This window comes from Ranitomeya variabilis, chromosome 4, assembly GCF_051348905.1.
Source record: "Ranitomeya variabilis isolate aRanVar5 chromosome 4, aRanVar5.hap1, whole genome shotgun sequence".
Classification (NCBI taxonomy): Eukaryota; Metazoa; Chordata; class Amphibia; order Anura; family Dendrobatidae; genus Ranitomeya; species Ranitomeya variabilis.
In genome coordinates, this window is record NC_135235.1 from 309,260,309 (window position 1) to 309,287,607 (window position 27,299).

Genomic DNA, 27,299 nt, shown 5'->3' on the forward strand with positions numbered 1-27,299 from the left:
TTTTTTTCTTGCTACGCCGTTTAGTGATCAGATTAATACTTTTTTTTAAATTAATAGATCGGGCGATTCTGAATGCGATGAAACCAAATATGTGTATGTTTGATATTTTCTTTAATTCTTTTATTTTGAATGGGGCGAAAGGGGGGTGCATAGGAGACTAGAAGCTGCCATAACTCGATCGGCTCTGCTACATTCAGGCAATGATCAAATCGCCTGTAGGTAGCAGAATTACTCACTTGCTATGAGCGCCGACCACCAGGCGGTACTCATAGCAAGCCGGCAGTGACAACCATAAGAGGTCCGCAACAGACCTCTGGTTGTCATGCCAACCCATCGATGATCTGCGATCATGTGACGGGGGTCACCGATGGGCAGATTTCTGGTTTTGCTTGCCGGAAGAGCGTGTTAAATACCACTGTCAGAATTTAACGAGTTAACAGCTGTGGGTGGATCGCGATTCCTCCCGCGGCTGTTAACGGCACATGTCAGCTGTTCAAAATAGGTATTGTAATGTACCAAAATATTTTGGAATAGTTTTACCACATCCAGAAGATTGCTCAAAGAGTTGTTCTACAAAGTCTTGGATTGGGGGCAATTCCTGTCTACACCTACAATACAAAGTCATATGCACATCTAAGCCCTGTTGCAGACTGTAGCCGAAATTTGAAGCTTATTTTTGTTAGTCCCATGATAAATCCAGTAGTAAATGATCTTGGGGAAATTGCAGAGCTTGCACTGTGAGCGACATCTTGTTTAGTGGGTGCAGCATGAGGAGGACAGTGTGGAAGCCATAGTTCACAAGAGAGTAGTATGGGGTGGTTGGTATAAGAGATGATGTGGTGGTTGTGGTTCATAAGAGAATACAGTGTGGACAGTATATAAAGGGGGGACAGTGTAGAGGTGTCGTGGTGGTGTCGTATGCAGCAAGCACAGGGAGAGGCAATTGTTTATTCAGGGACACAGAATAAGACTTATTTATTGCAGAGCGTAGACAGATATTTTTATTCAGGAGCATTAAAATGACACTGACACCAAAGAGGGAAGTCTGCAAAGGCAAACTAGGACTGGGAAAATCATCATGCCGTCTGGACCAGATGTGATGAAAGGGAATAGAACAACTCCAATCAAAGAAGATGCCATCTGTAAAGTATCTGGATCTAAGTGTCCATTTACATTGGCCAATCGTAGCCTTAGAGCGACCGCTGACCAGCTATATGAAGGTGATCGGCAGTTCATAGCTTGTTCAGACAGGCAGTACATTCATGCATGCAGAACGATCGTTAACATGATCGTTCAGTGGGCCTAGAATAGGAAAAGGATCTGCAGTCCGAAATCATCCATGCTGCATCCTTAGCTCCCCAAACAATCATCTGTTGGGTACCACATACATATTAAACTGTTTGTACTGTATATGGTTTGGGGGGTTTATCTTACTGACAGATTCCCTTTAAGGTGCAATTCCATTAACTCTTGATATCATTGGTGAAAACAGAAGTCTTCTTGCTTGGAATGTTGAGAAATAATAGCTATTACCATAAAGATTTGGAATCAAGCCACAAATACATACCCCCTTCACTCTAGGAAGAACTTTCTCCTGGGATTAATGATGCTCATTCCAGAATATTACAATTTGAATTCTATTGACCTAAACCAGAGTTTTTAAAACTGTGATGCAGTAACATAGCTAGAGTCTAATGGGCCCTTTTGCAATATTTGAACCAGGGCTACCACCTGCATGTTTTTCGGATGTATGGGCCCTTGTAGCATTTTAGATCCTATAAAGACATAAGTGTTCGCTCAACATACAATGATATCCCCCATCCCGGTGCCTTCCTGTAATAATTTCCCCCATCCTGATGCCTTGCTGTAATAATGTCCCTGTGAAGGAAGGCACCAGATACATCAAGCAGAATCCCACCACTACCACCACATGTGAAGGATGGCACCAGAGATATCACGCAGAATCCCACCGCTGCCACCACGTGTAACAAACCTGCGCCCCGCAACCCGCTTGACGTCACTATTACGTCCGACGATCTTCTCACTTGTACTAATGTGACATTACGCACCCCCTGACACATAAGGTCACCTTGGCACAGTTTTATACAGACACCCCCTGTCCACACGGGCCAAGAAGGCACAGGGAGCGAGAGGATGTCGCAGACGCAATTGCAGCGCCACAGAGTCCTGGTCGTTGCAGTACTGTCGCTCCGCCACTAAGGGGAGTGATGGTATGTCTGATGGCACTAAAGGAGTTCACCTGACCAGGTATCACAGACACACATTACACTTCACACTCCGGCCGCCAGGGGGAGCAAAAGGCCCTATCTACTAGGCCACTCCTCACACTTGGGTAAAACTGGGGGTTGGATAGGAAGTTAGAGAGAAAGTAGCTGGGAAGAGCTCGAGAGAGGACCTGTCAGGGGTGGGATCCTGACAGAGGCCTAGAAAAGGACAGATTGTTACGGAGCCGTGCCTGTGCCTTATAGCGGCAGACTCCTAAGAAAGGACACGAAGCGAAGCATATTGTGGAGAAGTGAGAAACGGGAACACAGCACAAAGGAGATAGAACCAGAAGGAGTCGTGCCTCAAGATCAGCAACATCCTTCTGAGGCGCGTAGCCGGCGGCCGGAACGCCGAGAAAGTAAAAGACTCTACGCATTACTTTGAACTACAGCCGGGCAGTTAACTTTAGGTTGGCTGTCTCACCTTTACACCTAACGAAGACAACGGAGGCAATAGTGGGAGAGGGGCGTCTCTAGGGTCCCTATAAAATAACTCCAGGCCTACCCCGTCATACGGGTGCATCCTATCCATATCATCTGGGGGACGGACAGAAAGAACAGAAACATACACGACAGTTGTGAGGACTATCCCGTGGTGTTCAGCAGGGAGGTACTACAACTCACAGGCGCTGGTAGGAAGGACACTGATTTCCACCTGTAAAGGGAACTCTGGATGTGCCTTTGGACCGGCTGGTCTCAGCCAGCCCTGTTAGCAGTGCTCTGGATTGCGGATGCCGAAGCCTTCAGTAAAGAGGTAAAGAGACTGCAACCCTGTGTCCTCGTTATTTACTGCGACCTACACCACCACCTACACCTTTTATTGGGCACCCCTTAGCAGGACCACGGACCGGGTCAGGCCACCATGACATCCTCAGAACCGAGAGACCCGGTACCGAGTACCCCGCCGTCCTGCGTCTGGGGGCCGCTCCACAATCACTGACATGGCCTTTTCCTTTAATAATATCTCCCATCATGGTCCCTTCCAGTAATAATGTCCTCCCTCCTGGTACAATGTTCCTTGTTCCATTCCAACACATTTAAAAAAGATAATTCTTCTTACCTACCTCCACTCCCATGACATGTGGCATCCGCTTCTGTAGCCTGTGCCAACAGTTGACTTTGACTTACCTGGCATGGCGCATGATGATCATTCGCTGCCCATTACGGCCGTGGTGACATCAGCTGCTGGTCTCTGATTGAGTGGATGCGTTTATTGCAGTGCAGAGAGCTAGCGGGTCTCTGCACCACAATAAATTTCAGATAAAGGTACATCATCGGACGCACATACATCTGAATGAGGCGCTGTCATCGGCAGGCCCCTCTCCCGCACAGGCCCGATCACGGTCACATCTCCGTTACACCCCTGTTATGTGGAATCCCTCTATTCAATATAGCACAGTCTCTGGCTTTACCCCGAGCTATCTGACATTCGTCTACTAGCAGCAGCACAGCATTTCCAGTTAGCCACTTAGCCATTGTAGGGGACTTTTAACACTTGTTGGGACATTACCATTTTCTATTTTTTGAGATTTAATCAATTGCAGATACCCAATTCCAAATTACGGGACTTCATGCTTCAGCCAGATTCTGCCACAGAACTCCTCTCAATGGTCTAGATATTTTCCCTATACGCAGTTACACAAGCCCCATGCTTAGCTGTCCCATTTGGTGGATAGCTGTAAGAATACAGGGCCATTGGGAGGTATGCTTCTCCTATGTAGACCACAATGAGCCACATTATTTCAATAGTACAAAATATTTTTCTTTGATTTTCTTATTTACGTTGAAAAACAGCACAAACTTATGAGAACAGAAATGGTTTTTCCATGAAAGGTTTGATTTATAAGACAATTGTTTTTCCTTCTGTGACATGGAATGGTAGAGTGGACACCTACTAAAAATGCCTTCAAGGAAGAACATCTAAGACAGGACTCTCCATTACTTCAACAGTTAATAGAAAAATGGACCTCGTCTATAAATCATGGCTTTGTGTGTAGACCAGTTATAGTTTTCTGGGTTGTTTTTTTTTGAGGCTATGGTTATTGATCGAGGGAAGTAATTATCCATGCAAAAGTGACATTACAGCCATATTACTGTGTGCAAACACATGGAGAAAGCTACTGGAATTTAGAAGATAAATGGTTGGGTAATATAGGGATGATGAGCATAATTAATAACATATTATGTGTATGGTTCTAACATGTGATGTTAAAGAAATGTGACTATGGATCGAATTTAAGATTTTCTTATATTTCTTGTCTTCAATCTAAAAGGGAGGATATTCAATATTCAAATCTCATGAACCTACTTTTGCACTGCTTTGGGGGTGTACAGAAGTGGCAGTCTGGTGTGAGTAGTAGGGAGCAGTCAGACAGCCGTATAAATCAGAGCGAGATTGGAACACAATGCACAGACTGGCCGGCTGCGTGGCCGGCTGCTCTCCCAAACTGAGAACAATAGCTTTATGTATGCCTATGTAGCTATCACGCTTGGGTAGGGAGAGCTGCCGGCCAGTCCATGAAATGTATTCCGATCTTACTCCGATTTATACAGTCGTCCGACTGCACCCGCGCTGAGTGTGGTTGTCAATTGACATCCACATAATTGATGGAAACGGGAGATGTCCTAGCCGGAAGGCCATTCATTTTAGCGTGAATTTCATTATACTGATACCTGGACTGGATACCTTTCTGGAAAAGTATAATGTTACAGGGTATATACACTAGATTCCTTGATAAGGCGTTGATCCAGGGAACTAGTCTGATTGCCGTATGTGGAGTCGGGAAGGAATTTTTTTCCCCATGATGGAGTTACTCTTTGCCACATGGGTTTTTTTTGCCTTCCCCTGGATCAACATGTTAGGGCATGTTAGGTTAGGCTATGGGTTGAACTAGATGGACTTACAGTCTTCCTTCAACCTTAATAACTATGTAACTATGTAACTATGTAATTTATGAGCATTTTTGTTATCATTTGCATATTTTAAAGGAATTCCACCCTAAAAGCATTTTCAGTTAGCAAAGTGGCAAACATGGTGGGGATCCCTGCCAACTCCAAAATTAAAGAACAACTGCTACAAAACTGTTATTACCTAAAAACCTGTGTAAATGTATATGTACTGTATTATAAGTGCAATAATATGCTCTCGGGCATCTGTCCCAGTTTGTAGTGCTGCTCCAGTCTTCTTCTTACTCACTGGCCAGATTATATGTGAGCCAGAAATCTCTTTTACAGTGTAAGTCTATGGAGCCTCGTTCTGCCGTTCTTTCAACTCGCATTGTAAGAGCGATTTCTAGCTCACACATAGACCCCATTGTGATCTGCCTTGTCGGAATTGCAGTCACGTGAGCGAGAAGTGGACCGGATCAGAGCTGTAAACTAGGAAACATGACAATCGGTGAGTGTGGTAACACAATTGCACTACACTACATATACATTTACACAGGTTGAGGCAATACTAAGTTTTGCGGGAGTGCTTCGTTAAAGAGGTACAATGCAAGCAGGTGGGCTCAATCAAAAATGGTAGAGAATTGGGTACTGTAGACAATGTAGAGGACCCTTTCATTAAGATATCTAAGCTCAAGCCACACCATTGATATATCAGAAGTTGGCTTTAAAGGTTGATTTCTCCTTTAAGATAAAATAATCATTTGATTCTGCAATATTTATAAAAATTGCCAGCATTGCATGTATTTTCTTCCAGTGCCATCTATTACCTTGAAATGTAATGCATCACAAGGCATCCCATAATACATTTCCCCGCTTGCCTATTGTTCATTTGTGCTGTTTCAGTAAATATTACCTGTAAACACATTCGGTAGGAAAAATGGGTTGAGTGAGCTGCTTTCCTGCGCTTTACCAATGGAAGGAAATGAGATCTGACAGTTTGCCAATCTAAATAGCTAATGTGTAAGACGTCCCCACTTTGAGGGAAGATATGAGGCGTTTATTTCAGCTGTCTGTTCCCAACAGGAAGGGACATATTTTCTTAGTTCATCTAAAAGTCTGGTTCATAAGTGGAGGCTATCAAAGCCATTAAGACAAAATGCAACACCGCTCCATGAAGAAGCTTTTATCAGTCGATACAAACAGTAGCTGAGAATTACACTTCAACACATTTTAGGCCAGGGCTCTATGGGGAATGTTGGTCGCCTGAGAGTTCCGGTAACTGAGGACATTGCCATCGGCCGCATAACCTCAGTGTTTCCTTATGAGGAACAAAGTGTCAGGTGTCCGAGCATTTTGATCATATTCTCCCTTGGGAAACATTAAGGATGTGTGTGAGGTGACCACTTGGAGGTGGCCAAAAGATGTGAAGCCCTAGCACCAGATACAAAATGAAAAAATCTCCAGAAGCCCTTTTTAATCTAAGCCTATCCTGTGAATTAGGAGTTCCAGACAATCTGTAGATGCATCCTATTGCAGCCACCATAAAAGGAGAAAAGTTTCCAATATACCTTTCCCTGACCCTGCAGACTGGAAGACCCCAGCGAGACTGGGATCATGGCCTTATCTTGACGGAGCCAGGGATATCCCGATTTACTCCCTGGAACTGAGAGCATTATAGTTTGGCTCTGTTATCGAAGGAGAATAACAAAAGGTATGCAAAGGGGAGCAGAATATGTGCAAGGGTTTGTGAAACGCGTTTAGACTGTTTGGGTGGGAATCCATAAGGGAAATGTATCCCAAAAAGTCCTCCTGAGAAAAACACTTTCAAAGTGTAGCACAAAGCGACAAATGAAATCATAAGAAGATGATTCAGGTTAAATATAGACTGGACCGTCAACCAAGAATTAAAAAATACTTCATAGCCAGAAGGCTGAGAATTAGGGAGTGGGATGGAAATGTGCCATCACTCATGTAGTGTCCTACAGCCCGTGAGATCATACACCCAAGAGTAAGCACTCCTGTGGCACTTCTGCACCTTGGGCTCTGAAAGTATGGGTAGACCCATGGCCTCAATCCTTGGGTGCTCATGCGCAGCAGCCAGCAGGAGGTGCCATACTCACTGAGCCATTGGTGGCAGTGATTGCTGGGTGAGGTCCTTCTCAACAAGGTCAGGGATCTCCTCAAAAAGGATTGCAGCTCTATCAACTTGTACTGCGCCTGTTACGGCCAAATGCTCATGTTGCAGCTGACCTGTTCTAAGCACACTCTACAGTCTTGCTCCCAAGTCCCGCAGGAACCCCATGGTCTTCATTCAGCAGTCACCCCATGGTCTTCATTCAGCAGTCACATGCTGTGTGCTTTATGCCGGTTGCCGCTAACTGGCATATTCCTCATTATCACTATGCATAGTGGGAAAGCTGTCAATTACTGGAGGGAGCCCATAGCTCACCTGTGCCGTACAAAAATGTAGTTTTTCAAAACTACTCATCCTTCATAGTGAGAAAGGCACAACGGAGCATGCACTGTTCATCTTCATGCAGCAATCCACTGAATTGGGAGATATTGTCCGTGATCCACCTGTTTGTACTTGGGCTGCAGCAGGACAAAATTCATGACAACAATGTACAAACACTGGAAGGATGAGGGATATTGGGGGACTTTTATTGATGGATACAACACATTGACTAATTCTTTTCAATAGCATACTTAGCATACAATAGCATAACCCTTTAAGCAAGAGCAGGAAGAGAGTTCCGAATATCCCCACTGCTGATAGAAACAGATGCTGCACTTGATCTTACTTAATGAAGCTCTTTCACTAACTTTTTTTTATTAAATGTGGGTATATGTGCATATAATGTAGTGTGAGTGTGGTAATATAGTCACCTATCACCTCTCTCTCCGGTATGCAGCGTTGTTCTTCTGCTCTTCTGAATGTTGTCACCCCTCTGCAGAACTCTCTGGGTCACGCTGCTCTGTTTGACCTGGAAGTGACTTCCACAATGTAAGCCTATGGAGCACTACATTACATGCACATATACATACATTTATTCATTAAAAAAATGTAGTGGGAATGCTTTAAACAGATAGACAGAGTGGACAGCAGTGTCAGCAGTCTCTTCTTACCTCAGCACCCTGGGATCTCCAGTGTTTGATCAGATAGACAGAGTAGAAATCAGTGTATGCAGCCTCTTTTTTTCTCAGCACCCCTGGTATCTCTCTTATTGAATCAGACAAACAAGGTGGACAGTAGTGAGATCAACCTCTTCTCACCTTGGAATCCTTTGCATCTCCAGTATTAGAATACAACTACAGTGTGGACGGTAGTGTGAGCAACATTTTCTTACCTCAGCACCCCTAGTATCTCCAGTATTAGATCAGATAGACAGGGTGGACAGCAGTGTGAGCGGCCTCTTCTTACCTCAGTAGCCCTGGGGTCTCCAGTATTAGATCAAATAGACAAGGTGGACCGCAGTGTGAGTGGACTCTTCTTACTTCAGTGCTCTTGATTTCTACAGTATTAGATAAAATAGACAGGGTGGACAGCAGTGTGAGCAGCCTCTTCTTACCTCAGCACCCCTGGTATCTCAAGTATTAGATCAGATGAAAAGGGTGGAGAGCAGTGTGAGCAGCCTCTTTTTACCTCAGTACTCCGCAAATATCCTGTACTAGTTTAGATAGATAGGATGGACAGCAGTGTGACCAGCCTCTTTTTATTTCCATATCCCTGGTAACTCCAGTATTAGATCGGATACACAGGGTGGACAGCAGTGTGAGCAGTCTCTACTTATTTGAGCACCCCTCGTATCACCTCAGCCCCACTGGTATTTCTAGTATTAGATCAAATAGACATGTGGACAGGTTTAAAGCCTCTACTTAGCACAGCAAGCTGGTATTTCCAAGACAGCAGTGTGAGCAGCCTATTCTTACCTCAGCACCCCTGGTATTTCCAGTATTAAACAGATGACAGGGTGGACAGCAGTGTGAGCAGGCTCTTCTTACCTCAGCACTACTGGTATCTCCCATGTTAGAGCAGATAGACAGGGTGGACAGCAGTGTGAGCAGCCTCTTCTTACCTCAGCACTACTGGTATCTCCCATATTAGAGCAGATAGACAGGGTAGACAGCAGTGTGAGCAGCCTCTTCTTACCTCAGCACTACTGGTATCTCCCGTATTAGAGCAGATAGACAGGGTGGACAGCAGTGTGAGCAGCCTCTTCTTACCTCAGCACCCCTGGTATTTCCAGTATTAGAGTAGATAGACAGGGTGGACAGCAGTGTGAGCAGCCTCTTCTTACCTCAGCACCCCTGGTATTTCCAGTATTAGAGCAGATAGACAGGGTGGACAGCAATGTTAGCGGCCTCTTCTTACCTCAGCACTACTGGTATCTCCCATATTAGAGCAGATAGACAGGGTAGACAGCAGTGTGAGCAGCCTCTTCTTACCTCAGCACTACTGGTATCTCCCGTATTAGAGCAGATAGACAGGGTGGACAGCAGTGTGAGCAGCCTCTTCTTACCTCAGCACTACTGGTATCTCCCGTATTAGAGCACATAGACAGGGTGGACAGCAGTGTGAGCAGCCTCTTCTTACCTCAGCACCCCTGGTATTTCCAGTATTAGAGCAGATAGACAGGGTGGTCAGCAGTGTGAGGAGGCAGAACTTTGTACCTCACATGCTCACAGGATCTTGTCCTAACATTCTAGGGCAGGTTTCTCTTAGTATAACCAGGTAGTGGCCATTTAAATTATATAATGATTATTTACTGCACCTAGACAAAATTATTGTGATTCGCTAATTAAAATTATTTAGGAATGTATTTTTAATGACATTTTAGTTATTTTTTCTACTCAAGGAGTAACCTTTAACCAGCTACAATATGGCTTCCGACTGCACTGCTCTATTAAAACCACCTTATCCAAAGTCACTAATGATGAGCTGCTAACTGCCTAAACAAATCACATTGATCTGTGTTCTTCTTTTTTGACCTGTACTTTGTCTTCGACTCAACCAAAATTCCAGAGTGTCTTTTTGTTATATCCACCTTGTTCTACTCCCATTTTTTAAAACTCAACCAGATTTATCGGGATTGTCCACTAACTCCCACATTATTTCCATCGATTTTCAGGTTTGTGGGACATTATGTATTGTGCAGCCAAACATCAGTGGCTATTGCACTTTTGTGCGCTCTCTTCTTCCACCTGTCTGAGGTTTGTCTGAAGCAACTGAGAGCGCATCAGCCCAATAGCAGCTGCTGCTTGGCCGCAGGGCTCACATAGCATAAAAATGTTATGCAAGGCTTGGGAGACCCAGTGCCGACATCCCTAGAACAGTAAGCCCTTCCGGCAAGTTTTTTTCTCATTGTATCTGTCTGATATTATACTTTTTGTACCGTTATTTATTGTTAATTGATTATGTTTTCACATGTTTAACGCCTTGGAATTAAAGGGAATCTGCCATCAGGTTTTGCTATATAATCTGAGGGCAGAATGAGCTGGAGACTGAAATACTGATTTCAGAGATATGTCACTTAGTAGGCTGTGTGCTGTTGTTCCAGAGTGTTTTATCAGTAGGACATTATCTTTATTAGGGATAGCTAACACTAAAGGTACCTTCACACTGAACAACTTAACAACGATAACGATAGCGATCCGTGACGTTGCAGCGTCCTGGATACCAATATCGTTGTGTTTGACACGCAGCAGCGATCATGATCCTGCTGTGATATCGTTGGTCGGAGCTAGAAGGCCAGCACCTTATTTCGTCGCTGGATCACCCGCTGACATCGCTGGATCGGTGTGTGTTACACCAATCCAGCGATGTCTTCACTGGTAACCAGGGTAAACATCGGGTTACTAAGCGCAGGGCCGCACTTAGTAACCCGATATTTACCCTCGTTATCATTGTAAATGTAAAAAAACCCAAACACTACATACTCACCTTCTGATGTCTGTCGTGTCCCCCGGCGTCCGCTTCCCTGCACTGTGTCAGCGCTGTGCTTTAGGGCTGGTGCTTACACAGTGCAGGGAAGCGGACGCGACAGACACCGGAATGTAAGTATGTAGTGTTTGTTTTTTTTTACATTTACACTGGTAACCAGGGTAAACATCGGGTTACTAAGCGCGGCCCTGCGCTTAGTAACCCGATGTTTACCCTGGTTACCCGGGGACTTCGGCATCGTTGGTCGCTGGAGAGCTGTCTGTGTGACAGCTCTCCAGCGACCACACAACGACGAAACAGCGACGCTGCAGCGATCGGCATCGTTGTCTATATCGCTGCAGCGTCGTTTAATGTGACGGTACCTTAAAGAAGACAGAGAAAGGATTTAGAAGGATCTAGATAAGCTTGAACAACGTGCAGCAACTAATAGAATGGTATTTAACAGGGAGAAAGGCAAGACTCTGTGCAAGAAAAACTAAAATTTCATCTATAGAATGGGAGGAATAGAACTAAGCAACAGCACGCGTGAAAAAGACCTGGGTATACTAATAGATCACAGACTACACATGAGACAACAGTATCACAGTTCTAGGATGTATTAAGAGAAGCTTAGACTGTAGATCACGTGAAGTAATTATCCCCCTCTACTGCTCCCTCGTCAGGACTCATCTGGAATACTGTGTCCAGTTCTGGGCACCACATTTTAAAAAAGCATTGAAAAACTGGAGCAAGTTCAGAGAAGAGTTATCAGGATGGTGAGCGGACTGCAAAGTATGACCTACGAGGAACACTTAAAGGATCTGGGAATGTTTAGCTTGCCAAAGAGAAGGCTAAGAGGAGACTTAATAGCTGTCTACAAAGAACTGAAGGGCTGTCACAGTGTAGAGGGATCATCCTTAGTCTCATTTGCACAAGAAAAGACTAGAAGCAATGGGATGAAACTGAAAGGGAGAAGATACAGATTAGATATTACAAAAACTCTTTGACAGTGAGGGTGATCAATGAGTGGAGCAGGCTGCCACAATAGGTGGTAAGTTCTCCTTCAATTGAAGTCTTCAAACAGAGGCTGGATAGACATCTGAGATGGTTTAGTGAATTCTGCATTGAGCAGGAAGTTGGACATGATGACCCTGTAGGTCCCTTCCAACTCTAACATTCTATGATTCTATGACTACTGACTATGCGACACTTGCATCCTGGTCTTACCATGCCCCCAGCACTGATTAGCTTCTTACTATCAATCTTTTCCCTGTTGAGAGATCCACTTGTCATTTGTTTTTTTTTATGTTATGTATCATTAATAAATATTTACTTCATATGAAATCGTGTTTCACACTGTTGGTTTTCTTTTAAAAAACGATTGTGTAACAACAACTGCTGCACCCAGTAAACTAAGTGACACATTGCAAGAATAAGGGAATCTTTTTTTACCATATGGTGATCTCACATGACGTAGCAAAAATCTGGTGAGAGATTCCCTAAGAGCATTATAAAATAAATCATATTAATAATATGAAATGAGAGGTAACTACAGGGTAAAAGCTAAAATACATATGTATACAATTGATTCGTAGCTTTAAGGTTGAAAGAAGACACAGGTCCATCAAGTTCAACATATAACCTAAGATGTTGATCAAGTTGGAAGATTGGAAGGCAAAAAAACTTCCATCCCCACTTGAAAGATGATATATATATATATATATATATATATATATATATATATATATATATATATATGTTCTTGAGCAGTATAGAAAAAAAGGAGGAAATTAATCACCTTAAGATTAGGGTCACACGACAATATTTTCTCTCGTCCGAGAGAGAATCCGGCTGATAATACTAATCACACTCAGGAGTCGAGGGAGGAAAAATGCTTTGGATCTTCTACATTCTGGTAGTTCATGAAAATCGCACTGCACTTAGATGACATGCGAGTGCAGTCCAATGATTTCCACAGACTAATTGACTTGCATGGCTGAGCTCGATCTGAATATTGGATGTAAATCGTACATGCTGCAATTTTTGCTTTAAATATTCAGTCTTAGGAAGGCTTTGGGCTTGAAGGAGGTTAAGAAATTAATCAGCACAAAAGTTGGCAAAGAAAATAAAATGTGCAAAGTTGGGGCACTCACTGTAAGTAAACAAAGCAAAAAATGTTTTCGAGTTCTCTGATTGCTGTCAGTGAATTTAAATTCTTTTTTTTTTCACCTCCTGAATGTTTAATAATTCACCATATCACAATATCAACGAATTACCTTCAGGTCCAGATTCTCCATTTTCTACTGCAGGGCAGTTTTCCATATCAAATATATCCTTCACTACACTGCATGAATCTTTTATGGTCCACTCAATACTCGTCAATAAAAATCCAAATGGGTATTAATAATTCTAAGTAAACTAATTTGCTTTTTAAGAAAGTACTGCGGCAGTTAGCAAAGGTAATAGTGGCCGTAAATCTCAGGCAGAAGGATAGAAATGCTATTTTTATATTACAAAATGAATTATTGATAGTAATTACATGTTTATTGTACCTCAGGATGGAACAAACAACATAAGTACCAATGTCTAACTACCCGGCCTGGAGAGCAGGAATGTACAAAGTGTTACATGGTTACAAGAAAGTGATAATGAGATATAGAGATGATACATTGTAAATTGTACAAATGATCTATCTATCTATCTATCTATCTATCTATCTATCTATCTATCTATCTATCTATCTATCTATCTATCTATCATCTATCTATATCTATCTATCTAATTATATTATTTATTTATCTATTTAACATCTATCTATCGGCGTAACTTGAAGCTTATGGGCCCCAATGTAAAATCTCCACCCAAAAAACAACTTTTAGGGTTCTTTAATAGAACTGGTCCTATTATATGGGCCAAAAGGATATTTTGGGCTCCTAGTCTTCAATGCGCAAATGCAACTAAAACCCTTGCACCTAGTACAGTTACGCTCCTCTGTCTATATAAGTAGCCGAAGGCAGCACCAAGATTAGAGAGTGGGTGCCAATCTCGAACCCAACTCAGCGTCCTCCCTTTATCTATCTATTGGGGCTGAGCGGCGTTTCGTTCAATTGAGAAACTTTTTCAAGCCTTGGTTCTTAATTAAACAGAAGTGTCACTGAGCCCCAATGGGCTATTAAACCACCTTTTCTAGATTTTCTCGGAGTGATATGCTGCCTTCATTTTTTTAAAATCATCTATCTATCTATCTATCTATCTATCTATCTATCTATCTATCTATCTATCTACTTATTTATCCATCCATCCTTCTGGAAACTAACTGGATTTATGGATGTTTTCTATGTGAATTCATAATAATAACCTCACCACCCACTTGCATAAGTTCAATATTCCGAACAGTTTATGAATCTTTTGCTTTTTGTCTTGCAGCACATGACACCGGACTGGTCACCCTTCAGGTTGCCTTCAACAACCAGATCATCTCTAATTCTGTTGTGTTTGAATATAAAGCGAGAGCCCTTCCTACACTGCCTTCCTCCCAGCATGACTGGCTCTCCCTGGATGGTAAGAGCAAACTTTCCAATTCTGAATTAAACAGCAACTCGTCACCAGTGGTGACCCATATTGTATTTACATGTTTTATGAAGTGCTAGTTATGATGGGAATAGTTAATAGAAAATGGGTTCCTGCCCTGGGTCACAAGTAAAGGAGATCCCGTTGATCATTTCCATTGGTTTTAATTATCTATGGTAGTTTTGGATACATATAGGGTATTCTGGTTCCTCCTTGAGAAGTTCCTAAGACATGGGGGATCTTACCACCATCAAAGACTGGTCATAGAAGTATTAGTGCATTCAACTACTAATGTGGATGAAAGCAGCAATAAATAGCACCCAACATCTGGTACTCAATGTGTGTAGCCCCTCCTCAGTGCTATGTGATCCCTCTGGGATATGTAGAAGCATAATGCCTCCTGAGAATCATGTTGCACCTAAACTAAAACATGGAAGCTTTTGCACTTGAAGGGGAGCACTTCCTGGACAGGACAAAAGTCCATGTACAACTTTGCTTCACCCCTTATATTACAGCAATTCCCTGTGCCTGTTGCAGATTATTGGGCACTTTTATCATATACATAGAACGTAAAAATTTAAAGATGTTCTCCAGGAATTGAAAAAATAAAAATAAAGAAAATGCCATTATGAATAAATTCATAAATACATTAAATTAGTAAATCACACTTGTTTTGTCTACAGAAGTAATCACTGCAGTACATTACATTTCTGCCAAACTTGTCTTAGCATGTTATTAGTACAGGAGCCTGTGAGCATGTTCAGTAGGAAGTTTCACTAATGTCGTTCATGGAAGATGTGATTCCAGAAGATATTATGATCTAATACTGAAAAACTGGAGACACCAGATGTGTCTGTCCACCCTGCCTTTCTGATTTAATACTAATGATACCAGCAGCGTTGAGATAAGTAGAAGTCACTCATGTTGCTGCCCATCCTGTCTATTTGATCTAATACTGGAGCCATGATAGGTGTCCACCCTGTCTATCTGATCTGATACTGAAGATACCAGCAGTTCTGAGGTAATAAGAAGCTGCTCACACTGCTGTCCACCCTGTCTATCTGATCTTATACTGGAGATAACAGCTGTCCTGAAGTAAGAAGAGGCTGCTCACACTGCTGTCCACCATGTCTGTCTGATCTCATACTGGAGATACCAGCAGGTCTGAGGTAAGAAGAGGCTGCTCACACTGCTGTCCACTATGACCATCTGATCTCATAATGGAGATGCCAGCAGTTCTGAGGTAAGAATAGGTTGCACATACTGCTGCCAACCCTGTCTATCTGATGTAAAACTGGAGATACTAAGAGTGCTGAAGAAGAGGCTGCTCACATCAATGTCTATCCTGTCTACCTGATCTAATACTGGAGTGACCAGGAGTGCTGAAAGAAGAAGAGGCTACTCACATCAATGTCTATCCTGTCTACCTGATCTAATACTGGAGATACTAGCGGTGCTCTATCTGATCAAACACTGGATATACCAGGAAAGTGGCAGTAAGAGGCTGCTCACACTGCTGTCCACCCTGTCTATATGATCTAATACTGGAAATGCCTTTTGAAATATCTTTTGAAACTAGAATTTGACATATTTAAAGATATTTTCCAAACACTTTTATTCACATTGAACTGATTCTTCAGGAATCACAGCACTTCAAAGCCTACAATTGCCTTGACAATATGTGTGTAGGCCTCCTAGAACTATGCGCAAGATCGAGATTTCGGCTCAGTGAGAAATGTATCGAGCTTAAATCTCGATTTGTGTATGCACCACCTTCAGCGCCATTTTATTGAAGTCTGACACAATAGATTCACAATAATGGTAACGGTGCAGAATTTTTAAAAGGAGGCAGGTCACTGAATAATCAGTGACCTGCACAAGAAGCAGAGGAGGCTAAAGGGGGGGTGGAGAACCAGAAGAAGACCCTGCCCTCACGTCCCGCCCCGAAGCACAGAGAAGCACAGAAGATGTAATTTTATGAAAATTTCACAAGGTGAATATTCCTCAGCCACTGAGCGGATCCCTTTGCATCAGGTATAATATTAATCAGCATCATAGCGCCATTACGGACATGCCTTTAGTTTATAGGGATAAATCCTGCTGACAGGTTCTCTTTATGGTCTATTAGTTTAAATGTACTTTGTTATTTGGACAGCCCCTTTAAATTTGTTTCCATGCGAAAAGTTTCATCGTTATATTTGATAACTTCCTCAGTTGTAGACTTTTTTTTATTAAATATCAACATTGGCCTGCGAATTTGTCCAAGTTTTTAATTTTGGCCCTCTACATGTTTGAGTTTGACATCCCGGATCTATACGTACTGTCCAGTTATCTCCTGGTCACAGCAGCATCAAATAGCTATACTTTCTGCACATGGTGAGACGTATCTGACATATTAACAATGTGGGACAGGTTTATTTCAGTGTAACAAGATGATGGCCACATTTTTCTAATATACTGATTAATTCCCTACAAAAAAATCCTGATTTGCTAAATAAACATATTTAAGAACTTACTTGTATTGGCATTATTTGTCTTGTATTATTTTTTGCAATTCCTAGAGAACTTCTTTAAATTGACTCATGACTGAAGGATTCTGTTGTTCATTCTTGAGCACAATTATTTTTTATTTGATGGACATTAGTTCCACCAGCTCAGGGGTACTGCGATGGGGAGCCCTTGTGCCCCTACGTACGCAAATCTACTCCTGGGCTGGAGGGAGGAAATCCTGGTCTTCAGTGAAAGGAATGACATCTGAACATCTAAAGTACCCTTATGGGTACGTTATGTAGACGACATCCTTTTGGTGTGGACCTTGTACTGATCATTTAAATGTAATAGTTGCCAATTAAAAAAATTCCAAATTTATGATAACACAGGAAATATTATTGCATCTATTGGTGAACTGCCTCCTTAACTCACCTTCCAGCTCCTCAGTATCCTACCTTGTAATTAGCTGCTTTTGGTAGCGATATATCATCGGGGTTGGAAATGCTTATATTGTAACAGTGCAAAGTTATCAATTGTAATTAACAAAGTCAGTGGCAGAATGGGGAGGCTGTGCACAAACTACCGTCATAATGGATGGAGAGCCCTTCAGCAGTGTTCGGCTGTACATTTGTCTCTGCATAGTTAACCAGTGAGAAGATGCTTTCTATGCAGCTTCCTGACACAGAGCACACAATCTATTAAGTGTCAGCATATATAGATCACATTCATATATTTCTAAAGGCTCATTCAGACATCGGTGCCAATCGGTCCAACCACGGACTGCTAATGCACGGACTGGCCATGGCTTTCTTGACCTGAGTGTGACAGCTTCATGTATTTCTATGCTTGGGTCAGGAGAGCCATGACCAGTCCGTGCATTGCAGTCCATGGTCGGACCAATTTGCATGGACTTCTGCGTGAGCCATAACCCTGGAAAGCTGGACAATCTGTTATCCCAGTGAAGAACACTGCAGCAAGCCCATACCTGGTTTGAAATGGCTGATCACAGTTAACAATAGATTGTAATCTTCGGCAGAGGAAGCCGAGATAATATTCTTTGTACAAGTGACCCTTTAAATTCTCCATTTGGTATCTTTAATCACACTTCCTCTATAGCAGTGATCAAGTGGCATGACAGATACTGCAAAACTACAAAAAAAAGCAAGGAGAACCAAAATAGAGACCACTTAGTTTGCATCAAAATGCACGGAGCTGAGTTACTGAGACAGAGTACGGACAAAGAAGGCTGGAAGTGTTTCTCTTAGATGTCTACAAGATGAATGCACCATCTTACGCAATATTTCCTCTCCTGTCCTGAAGATGAAGACTGATTTCATGTTCTAAACGAAGTGTGCAGATTCTTTTCTCAGTCTTATTTCGTCCAACTTTCTTTTCAACACAGAGTGATGTATTTATTTGAAGACAATATGTTTTCATTATAAGTTTTGTTTCCAATTTTATTATTTATGTTTCTATTTTTCACTTTGTTTATATGAGGAATAATTGAGTTTTACTTTCTAATGAAGATTAATGGGAAAATGTGGCTCATGTAAAACTTTAAAGGGAACCTGCCCACTTTCCCTATCCCTACAAACCGCCACCATGTATTTATTGAAACATTTAGGTATTTCCTAACAAGACCCTTTTCGTGGCTTATTCGTTTTTGAATATGTCTAAAATCAATTTTATAACTGGGATTGTGAAATGTTAATTGGTGGGTGACAAGTAATGGGGGCCTTGCTTTCTCTTGGCTAATTGTCCCACTAATAATGCTATCATACCCCTATGGGCATGAGTGATCTGTTTTGCCAGAGCAGTATCCTCACTGGTTCTTGGAAAATGTCGGTCTCCCTGTCCATGCTCAGTTTTTGGTGGGTGTGGATCTGGCTTCATTGGCGCACTGCACATGTCCCCTTGCATCTTGGGCCGCTGTGTGTCTGCACAGGTTGCACCAATTATATTTCCACCCCTGATACCATTATTAGTGGAACGATTCATTTTGCAAAAGCAATGTCCTATGACTAGTCACAGACTAGTTAGCATAAAAAATAAACAGGCCACAAAAATGAACTTGTTAGGAAACACATAAAGGATCCAGTGAATATTTGGTGTGCAAGTTGACAGGTTCCCTTAAAAAGAAGCCAAAGACAAACCCTTACACATTAAGGTTTTTTAAAGAAAACCTTGTTTCAGTGCACATGAGGGCTCAAGGGTCAAGAGGCTTTGACCATAAAGCAGTTGTACAATGTCATATATGCTGCTTTTCTGTATAGTTCCTTATGGCCATTCAATAGAGATATTATTTCACTGCAGCCTTAACTGAAGGTAAGTGGACATCTAGTTGCCCCAACTCTTGATAGTTGACAATTGCCCGAACTTTGAGAAGACATTAGGTACTCTAAAGTGATGGGTTCTCTTTAAGTAGAGGATAAAAGCAGGTGGCTATTGACCCCAGGACTTTTTCTGGCTCTGACAGAATTGATGGATTCTGTTTGTTCTAGAGATTAATTAAACACACACTTGGGGAGACTTGGGATTTGAAATTTGTTTTTGAGGAATACAGCTGGTCATGTATGCAGGAAACAAATTGTCTAAATGGAGCAGGCTACCAAACACCTGAGCAAGCTAGAAAATCAACCAAGTTGAAATTTAATGTTCTAGTTTCCCCGAATGGAAGATGAGACAATCCTCCTGGAAACTAGATCTCTTGAAGATCCTATATATATCAGTAGAATCTCAAAAGAGAATTCAAAGTTTTTGACCACATGTCATTGGCTGCACTAAGTCTAATTCATAAGCCACAACCTATAATGGCTGATATATTTTTATTTTCCATATTTCATCCGGTCAGCAACAAGTAACACAAGACAGTTGGAGGTAATGATAATAAAGTGCATCTGCTATCAATAAATATGTACTAATGAGTCATTAGTAATGACGCATTATCCATGGAAGCAAATCTCTGCAATCTTTTGGGTCTATTAATATAAGGTTAGGGAGAAGTTAATCTTGGCAGTAACAAGGGGCTGCCTATTGATAGTTTCATGAAAAGTCCAATATGGACTGAGTAAAGGCCCTCAAACAGTTTAGACTAATTTCAACTAAACCCACAGATATCGATGGGTTCATCTTACCTGAGTATGAGGCACCAACCTTCTTAAGGGAGAAAAGGATGTGGTGTGTCTGATTTCAGACTGATGATCCTTTTGTTCTTTAAGAGATAAGCCGCCAACAGAGATGTCTGATAGTGGGTGTTATGATAGTGTAGCAACTCACTTGGGAAAATAGGTAACACTAAACACTGCCACTGACCCTGCCAGTTCCTGTACAGAATAGAGATCCCGACCCTGCAGTCCCTATTGGTTCTTTCATGAGTTGAGATAGCCCTAACCACAGACTGGACAATGGTAACTCGGACCTATGCTGCCTGAAAGGCCATCGAGTGCTTCACATTTCTCCTAAAGAACCGGAGGGCAGAGCAGAGTGAAAATTACCTACAGAAGGGAAAGTGTGCTGAAACAGAAAGAGATCACAGAGAGAAAAAAACAAACCATGAAAAACAAAGTAAAGGATTAAGTAAGAGAGGGTACAGAATATGCTGCCTATTTCCTAGTATGCAGGGTAAAAAGCATAAACAGCAGAGAGATAAACCCTAGCTGGTCTTCTAGCAGTATGTCTGGATATCCAAATGAGTCTATCACCAGCAGGAAATACCAGCAGGGGGAAATTATATAAAGCTGCACCGAAAGGCGATAGGGCAGACAAATAAGTAAATGAAAACACCTGTTACACTAAAAAGACTGAAGCAAGGATAACAGAAACTAAACACCCGGAGACAAGGTGCACCTGCTGTGGTTTGGTGGACAGAGAAGCTGACAACAAAGCACAGGCTCAAGGGTTCAGATCCAGTGGGATTCCCATAGAGAACACAGGAGTACTTGGCAGAGTAAGCGTTCATGTGTAATATGAAGTAATCGTGATGGATAACTGCTGGCCAAATAATAGGCCAAACCATCGTTAGGCTGACAGCTATCTAAAGTGTATGGGTGACTTAAGATTGACCCACTAGAGGTTTGTAATGCAAAGGGAACCTGTATCTGTTCTGCATGTGGATGGTAGGACCTCATTCTCATTTCTTTAAAGTATAATCCAGGGGGGCTGTACATGGTGGTCTTTGTAAAACTGTCACACTATGGCCCCTGCCATAGGATCATCACATGGTTACTGTAGGGCCACACATGCTGTAGTGTCAGCACCTGAATACACAGCAATTAGCACAGTATAAATGGCCCACGTAAGAAACCTAAAGAGTATATCATAGAGGTGAGGTTCTCTTTTACCGTGGTACATTATAAGTAGCCTGATACTCTCGGTAGACTCCAGCACAGAGCAGAGCACAGGACAGCTGCAATGCAGAGGCCCTTCAGGGAGAAAAGATTAAATAATTATACCATGACTTATATAAGTTTCCTCACTCTGAGTACACAGCCTTGATTGCAGCAAAGTAATAGAAAGGGAAAATGTAAAGGGCTTGATCTCCTGGACAGCAATGATCTATTGGGATCTGTGCATCCATATATATTGTATACTATAACAATGGCTTAAATATGCATTTTATAATAAAACATTGTAAGAAAGCAGATACTTTATACTGTATGTGCTCATGAACATTCCTACCATCTGTTTTTCACCATTTAAAGGGAATCTGTAACCAGGGTCTTTCCACCTAATTTAATAACAGCATAAAACAAAGACAGATCCCCTGATCCTAGCGATTTGTCATTTACTGGGATGCTTGCTGTAGTCTTGGTAAAATCACAGTTTTATCAGCAGGAGATTAACACTAGAGGACTAGTAAACCTGCTGCCATGTAGTCTTCCATATTCATGAGCTCTGTATAACACCACTTCCACCACTGATTGGCAGGTTTCTGCCTATGCACAGTGTAAAAAAACCTGCCAATTAGTGATGTGGGCGTGGCTATACACAGCTCAGCATTCAGAGAACTGCTAAATCTGCAGCAGTTAAAACAGTGATTTTATAAAATCTACAGCAAGCAGCCCAGTAATTGATGCATTGTTGGAATCAGGGTGTCTGACCTTACATTATGCTGCTCTCACATTGGATAGCAAAAACTTGGTGGCAGATTCCCTTTAAGCAGCAATTTGTGCCATGATCTACTTTGTCCTTTTGTAACAGACCACAGGCAGCTGCAACTATTGGCAGCCATGGAGAAAACTATGCAGAACTGTTTTTGGTCACTTATTCCCTTGCCCTCAATTCCTAATACTTCCCTTCCCTCTCTTCCTGATACTTCTATTGTCCTCTCTTCCTGGTATTTCCCTTGTCCTCTCTTCCTGATACTTCCCTCGCCCTTACTTCCTGGTATTTCCCTCGCCCTCTCTTTCTGATACTTTCCTTGCGCTCATTTCCTGCTATTTCTCTTGCCCTGCCTTTCTGATACTTTCCTTGCAAAAAAAAAAACATACCATAAGGAAACAGCCTTAACAAAACCTGTCAGATGATAAATGCACTAGCAGGATGCAGCAGGCCCCATTATAATGGCAGGGGCAGCACAAGTGTAAACTACTGATAGAAGCACCCACCCACACACCTACCAAATTATGGAGGGGTTGGCTGCCTAGTAGAAAAAATGCACATAAATGAGGTTTGAGTAGAATGCCAGTCACACCGGTATGTGTGATGCAAAGTGTCTGACTTACAGCCTATTGATGACACCCATAATATTATATCTGGTGGGCTGCCCAGCACTATATACATGCACCCCTCAGGTACAGATGCCCCAATACACCCAGCCAACAAAATTATACTTTCCTTGCTCTCTCTTCCTGATATCTGCCTTGCCCTCTCTTCCTGATACTTTCCTTGCCCTTTTTTTCATGATACTCCCCTTGCACTCTATTCCTGATACTTCCTTTGCCCTCCCTTCCGGATACTTCCTTTGCCCCCTTTTCCCAATACTGCCCTTGCCCTTTCTTCCTCATACTTCCCTTGCCCTCTTCATGATACTTCCCTTGCCCTCTCTTTATGATACTTCCATTGACTTCTCTTCCTCATGCTTCCCTTACCCTAATTTCCTGAAACTTCCCTTGCCTTCTCTTCCTGATTTTTCCCCTGCCCTCATTTCCTGGAACTTCCCTTGCCCTAATTTCCTGATACTTCCATTGCCTTCTCTTCCTGATACTTCCCTTGCCCTCTCTTCCTGATACTTCCCTTGCCCTCTCTTCCTGATACTTCCCTTGCCCTCATTTCCTGGTACTTGCCTTGCCCTCATTTCCTGGTACTTCCCTTGCCATAATTTCCTGATACTTCCCTTGCCTTCACTTCCTGGTACGTCCCTTGCCCTCTTTCCATGATACTTCCATTGCCTTCACTTCCTGATACTTCCCTTGCCCTCATTTTCTAGTACTTCCCTTGCCATAAATTCCTGATGCTTCCCTTGCCTTATCTTCCTGATATGTCCTTTTCCCTCATTTCCCGATACTTCCCTTGCCGTCTTCATGATACTTCCCTTGCCCTCATTTCCTGATACTTTGCTTGCCTTCATGTCCTGATACTTTGTTTGCCTTCTCTTCCTGATTCCTTTCTTGCCTTCTCTTCCTTATACCTTCCTTGCCTTCTCTTCCTGATACTTTTCTTGCCTTCTCTCCCTGATACTTCCCTTGTCTTCTCTTCCTGATACTCCCCTTGCCCTCATTTCCTGATACTTCCCTTGCCCTCATTTCCTGATACTTCCATTGCCCTCTCGTTGTGATACTTCTTTTCCCCTCTCTTCCTGATACTTCCTTTCTTTGGCCTTTTTTTTCTGATTTGTTGCTCACAATATGCACAAATTGATGATTATACAGTAAATCCCAATGGAAATCTGTATATGGGCCCCTGAACTGTACATACTTGCACGGTAGTTGTATGTTGCATGGCAATTTGTCACCTAGTTGCTTAATATTTCCATATTTTTTTGCTATTGGCAAAAGGCTGATCTTAAATTCTATAGTCTTCCACCAGAAGAAGTCAATACAGAAAGAAAGCTTTCAAGATGAGTGTCTCCTGGCACAAATATAGAAGACTTTTTCTACCATATGGACTGCATGGAACATTAGGATCAGTAAACAGAGAGTACCATGATCAGAGCTAGTGCTTTAGTTGTGCACTGACTGACCTAGTCTTCCCAATGTCCATCCTTTGGAAAACTCAAATCTTCCTTGTGTTATGTCTAACCCAACTAGGCTGCACTCATAAACGTCTGATTATTTATCCCCACTATAGAAGATTTCAGTAATGTGTCACTTATTACTAACCTTCTATGGGCGTATTTCTATTTTTCTAATCTTCTACTCTGCACAGAAAAATCACATTTATTATTATCAAGAAATATTTATCTCTACAATATCCGACATTAAAGTTGTGACTCATAAAAGCAGAAATCCTCTTTACTAAGAAGCCCATCGTTCTCTAGAAATAGCCTAAATTGCAATGTATTCAACTGCATGGGTACTTAAAATTTGTTCTTGCTCTCAGACTGAATGTTCTTCTCCACCAATCTAAAACCTAATATCAAATTATCTAGGACTGAAGTCGTGATGTTCAATGGCTACTTGTGTTCACTGCCTTTTCCATCATTTATCATTTCATATTTGTTATAACTTATTAGTCTTTGGCTAAAATACATGTTTATAAACCAAAGGGTCCATACAGGTGCTTCTACTTGACCATCTCCCATGGTTTGCACTGCAGCTATGCCTGATTATTTTGACTGCTGTGAATAAACACAGATCAGTAAATGGAAAGCTGATTTCCATTACAAACTAATTTTTGGCCACCATACGGTGCATTGGATGGAGTATCTAAGCTCACATTTTCCAACACATGCTTTATACAGTAGATATAGGGTCTGGGTAAGTTTCACCGTCTTTGACTCTTTCTGCACCTACCTGCCTAACAACTTTGGAAAACATGAGTATGGCTAAATCAACCTTGAATGGAACCTCTACCAGCATGAAACCTAGCTCCACCAACCATCCTCGTTCCTTGTCATTTAATGATCCTATCCAGTAGAGATTAGTGTATGTGGGGACAGTACTCCTATATTTCACTGCAAAGGCTGGGGTGAAGACCTCCACCATCTTCAATCGAATCTAACTTACGAGACCTGCTCTCCTCATCTTGGGGACTTTATGAGAAGCTGTTTGAAGAGATCAAGATAATCAAAAATAAAAATTAGCAAAATAATATTATTGGCAAGTAGGATTTCACACATTATGCTACATGGAGTAAGATCAAGGGGATGGAAAGATCGATTCATTATTTTGTCCTCATAGATGATGCAAAATACAGGACTATGCAACAAAAGAATTACAAGATATTTATCAGATGGAATGTGACGCAATTGACGGCAATGTAATTTTAATGTGTTTAGACATTAAAAATGTAAGTTGTTACTTAATTGCTAAATACTGTTGTAGAAACTTCTCTGCATCAATAAGTAATGGTGGATAATCCTTCCTACATGGAATGGCTTGTGAGGAGTATAGCCAGGTCCTATTCAGATCAACTCCTGGGGGGGGTTAAATTTGAAGAGAATCAGTTCATATGTAGAGAGTTTTTAAAGTGGTAGTTATATTCTTCTAGGTAAGGGGTAGTGTTAGGCTGGAGTCACACTTGCCGTATGAAAAATCATTTTGATTCTCTCGGCCGAGAATCGCACCAATATTCTCCGTATGGTGTCCATAAGTAATCCGTTTGCAATGCGATGATTCGATTTTCTCGCATCTATGTGTCCGTATGACATCCGTATGGCTTTACATTTCTCACTGCTTTTACCCAATGAATTTAATGGCTCAATGGGCTGAAATTAGGAAAATGTGTGCGTATTTCTCACAAGTCACACTGATGGTCCGTGTGGTGTCCGATTTTTTTATCTCACCCATAGACTTGTATTGGCGAGGCTCGGCCGATATACACTGCAAATCACAGAATGCTGCATTTTCACTCGCACACATAATACGGCTGAGAAAAAAAATAGTGATGGGAGCCCCATAGATTAACATTGGTCCGAGTGCTATGTGATGTTTTCTCACATAGCACTCGTCCGTATTACGGTCTAGAGTGACTCCGGCCTTGTAGTAGTTATATTCTTGCACATAGCGGACAGTATTATAGTAGTTATATTCCTGTACATAGGGGCAGTATTACAGTAGTTATATTCTTGTACATAGGAGCAGTATTATAGTAGTTATATTCTTGTACATAGGAGCAGTATTATAGTAGTTATATTCTTGTACACAGGAGCAGTATTATAGTAGTTATATTTTTATACATAGGAGGTAGTATTATAGTAGCTATAGTAATATAGTGTTTTATATTCTAATACATAACATATGACTTAGTGGTATACTAGCTATATTTTTGTTTATATAGGACAATAGTAACGCCGTATTTAAGGCTGAAGGAAGACTCTAAAGTCCATCTAGTTCAACCCATAGCCTAACATAACATGCCCTAACATGTTTATCCAGAGAAAGGCAAAAAAAAACCACGCGGCCAACACTAAGCTCCACAGTGGGGAAAAAAGTTCCCTCCCGACTCCACATACGGCAATCAGACTAGTTCCCTGGATCAACGCCCTATCAAGGAATCTAGCATATATAACCTGAAACATTATACTTTTCAAGAAAGGCATCCAGTCCCCTCTTAAATTTTAGTAATGAATCACTCATTACAACATCATATGGCAGAGAGTTCCATAGTCTCACTGCTCTTAGGCCATGTTCACACAGTGCGTTTTTTACCGCGGAACCGCAGCGGTTTTGCCGCTGCGGTTCCGCAGCTTTTTTCCATGCAGGGTACAGTACAATGTACCCTATGGAAAACGGGAACCACTGTGCACACGATCCTGAATTTCCAAAAAAAAGCCGCGCTGAATAGCTGCGGGAAAAAAGAAGGAGCATGTCACTTCTTTGTGCGGAACTGCAGCGGTTCTGCACCCATAGACCTCCATTGTGAGGTCAAACCCGCAGTAAAACCCGCAGATCAAAAATATATCTGCGGGTTTTATTGCGGTTTGTGGTGCAGAACCGCTGCAGCAGGAAGTGCGGGGAAGCGGCCGGAAGTGCGTGGGCGGAAGT

General features: G+C 42.0%; 1 protein-coding gene across 7 annotated transcripts in view; it reads left to right on the forward strand.

The window, feature by feature from the left end:
* The window catches only part of CAMTA1 (calmodulin binding transcription activator 1), a 2,053,806-nt gene that overhangs the window by 1,800,645 nt on the left and 225,862 nt on the right, over positions 1 to 27,299 (forward strand). For all 7 annotated transcript variants that reach the window (XM_077250396.1, XM_077250399.1, XM_077250395.1 and 4 more), the window contains one exon: positions 14,521 to 14,655. In XM_077250396.1, coding sequence (XP_077106511.1) covers positions 14,521 to 14,655 — 135 coding nt within the window. The remainder of the gene's footprint in view (positions 1 to 14,520; positions 14,656 to 27,299) is intronic.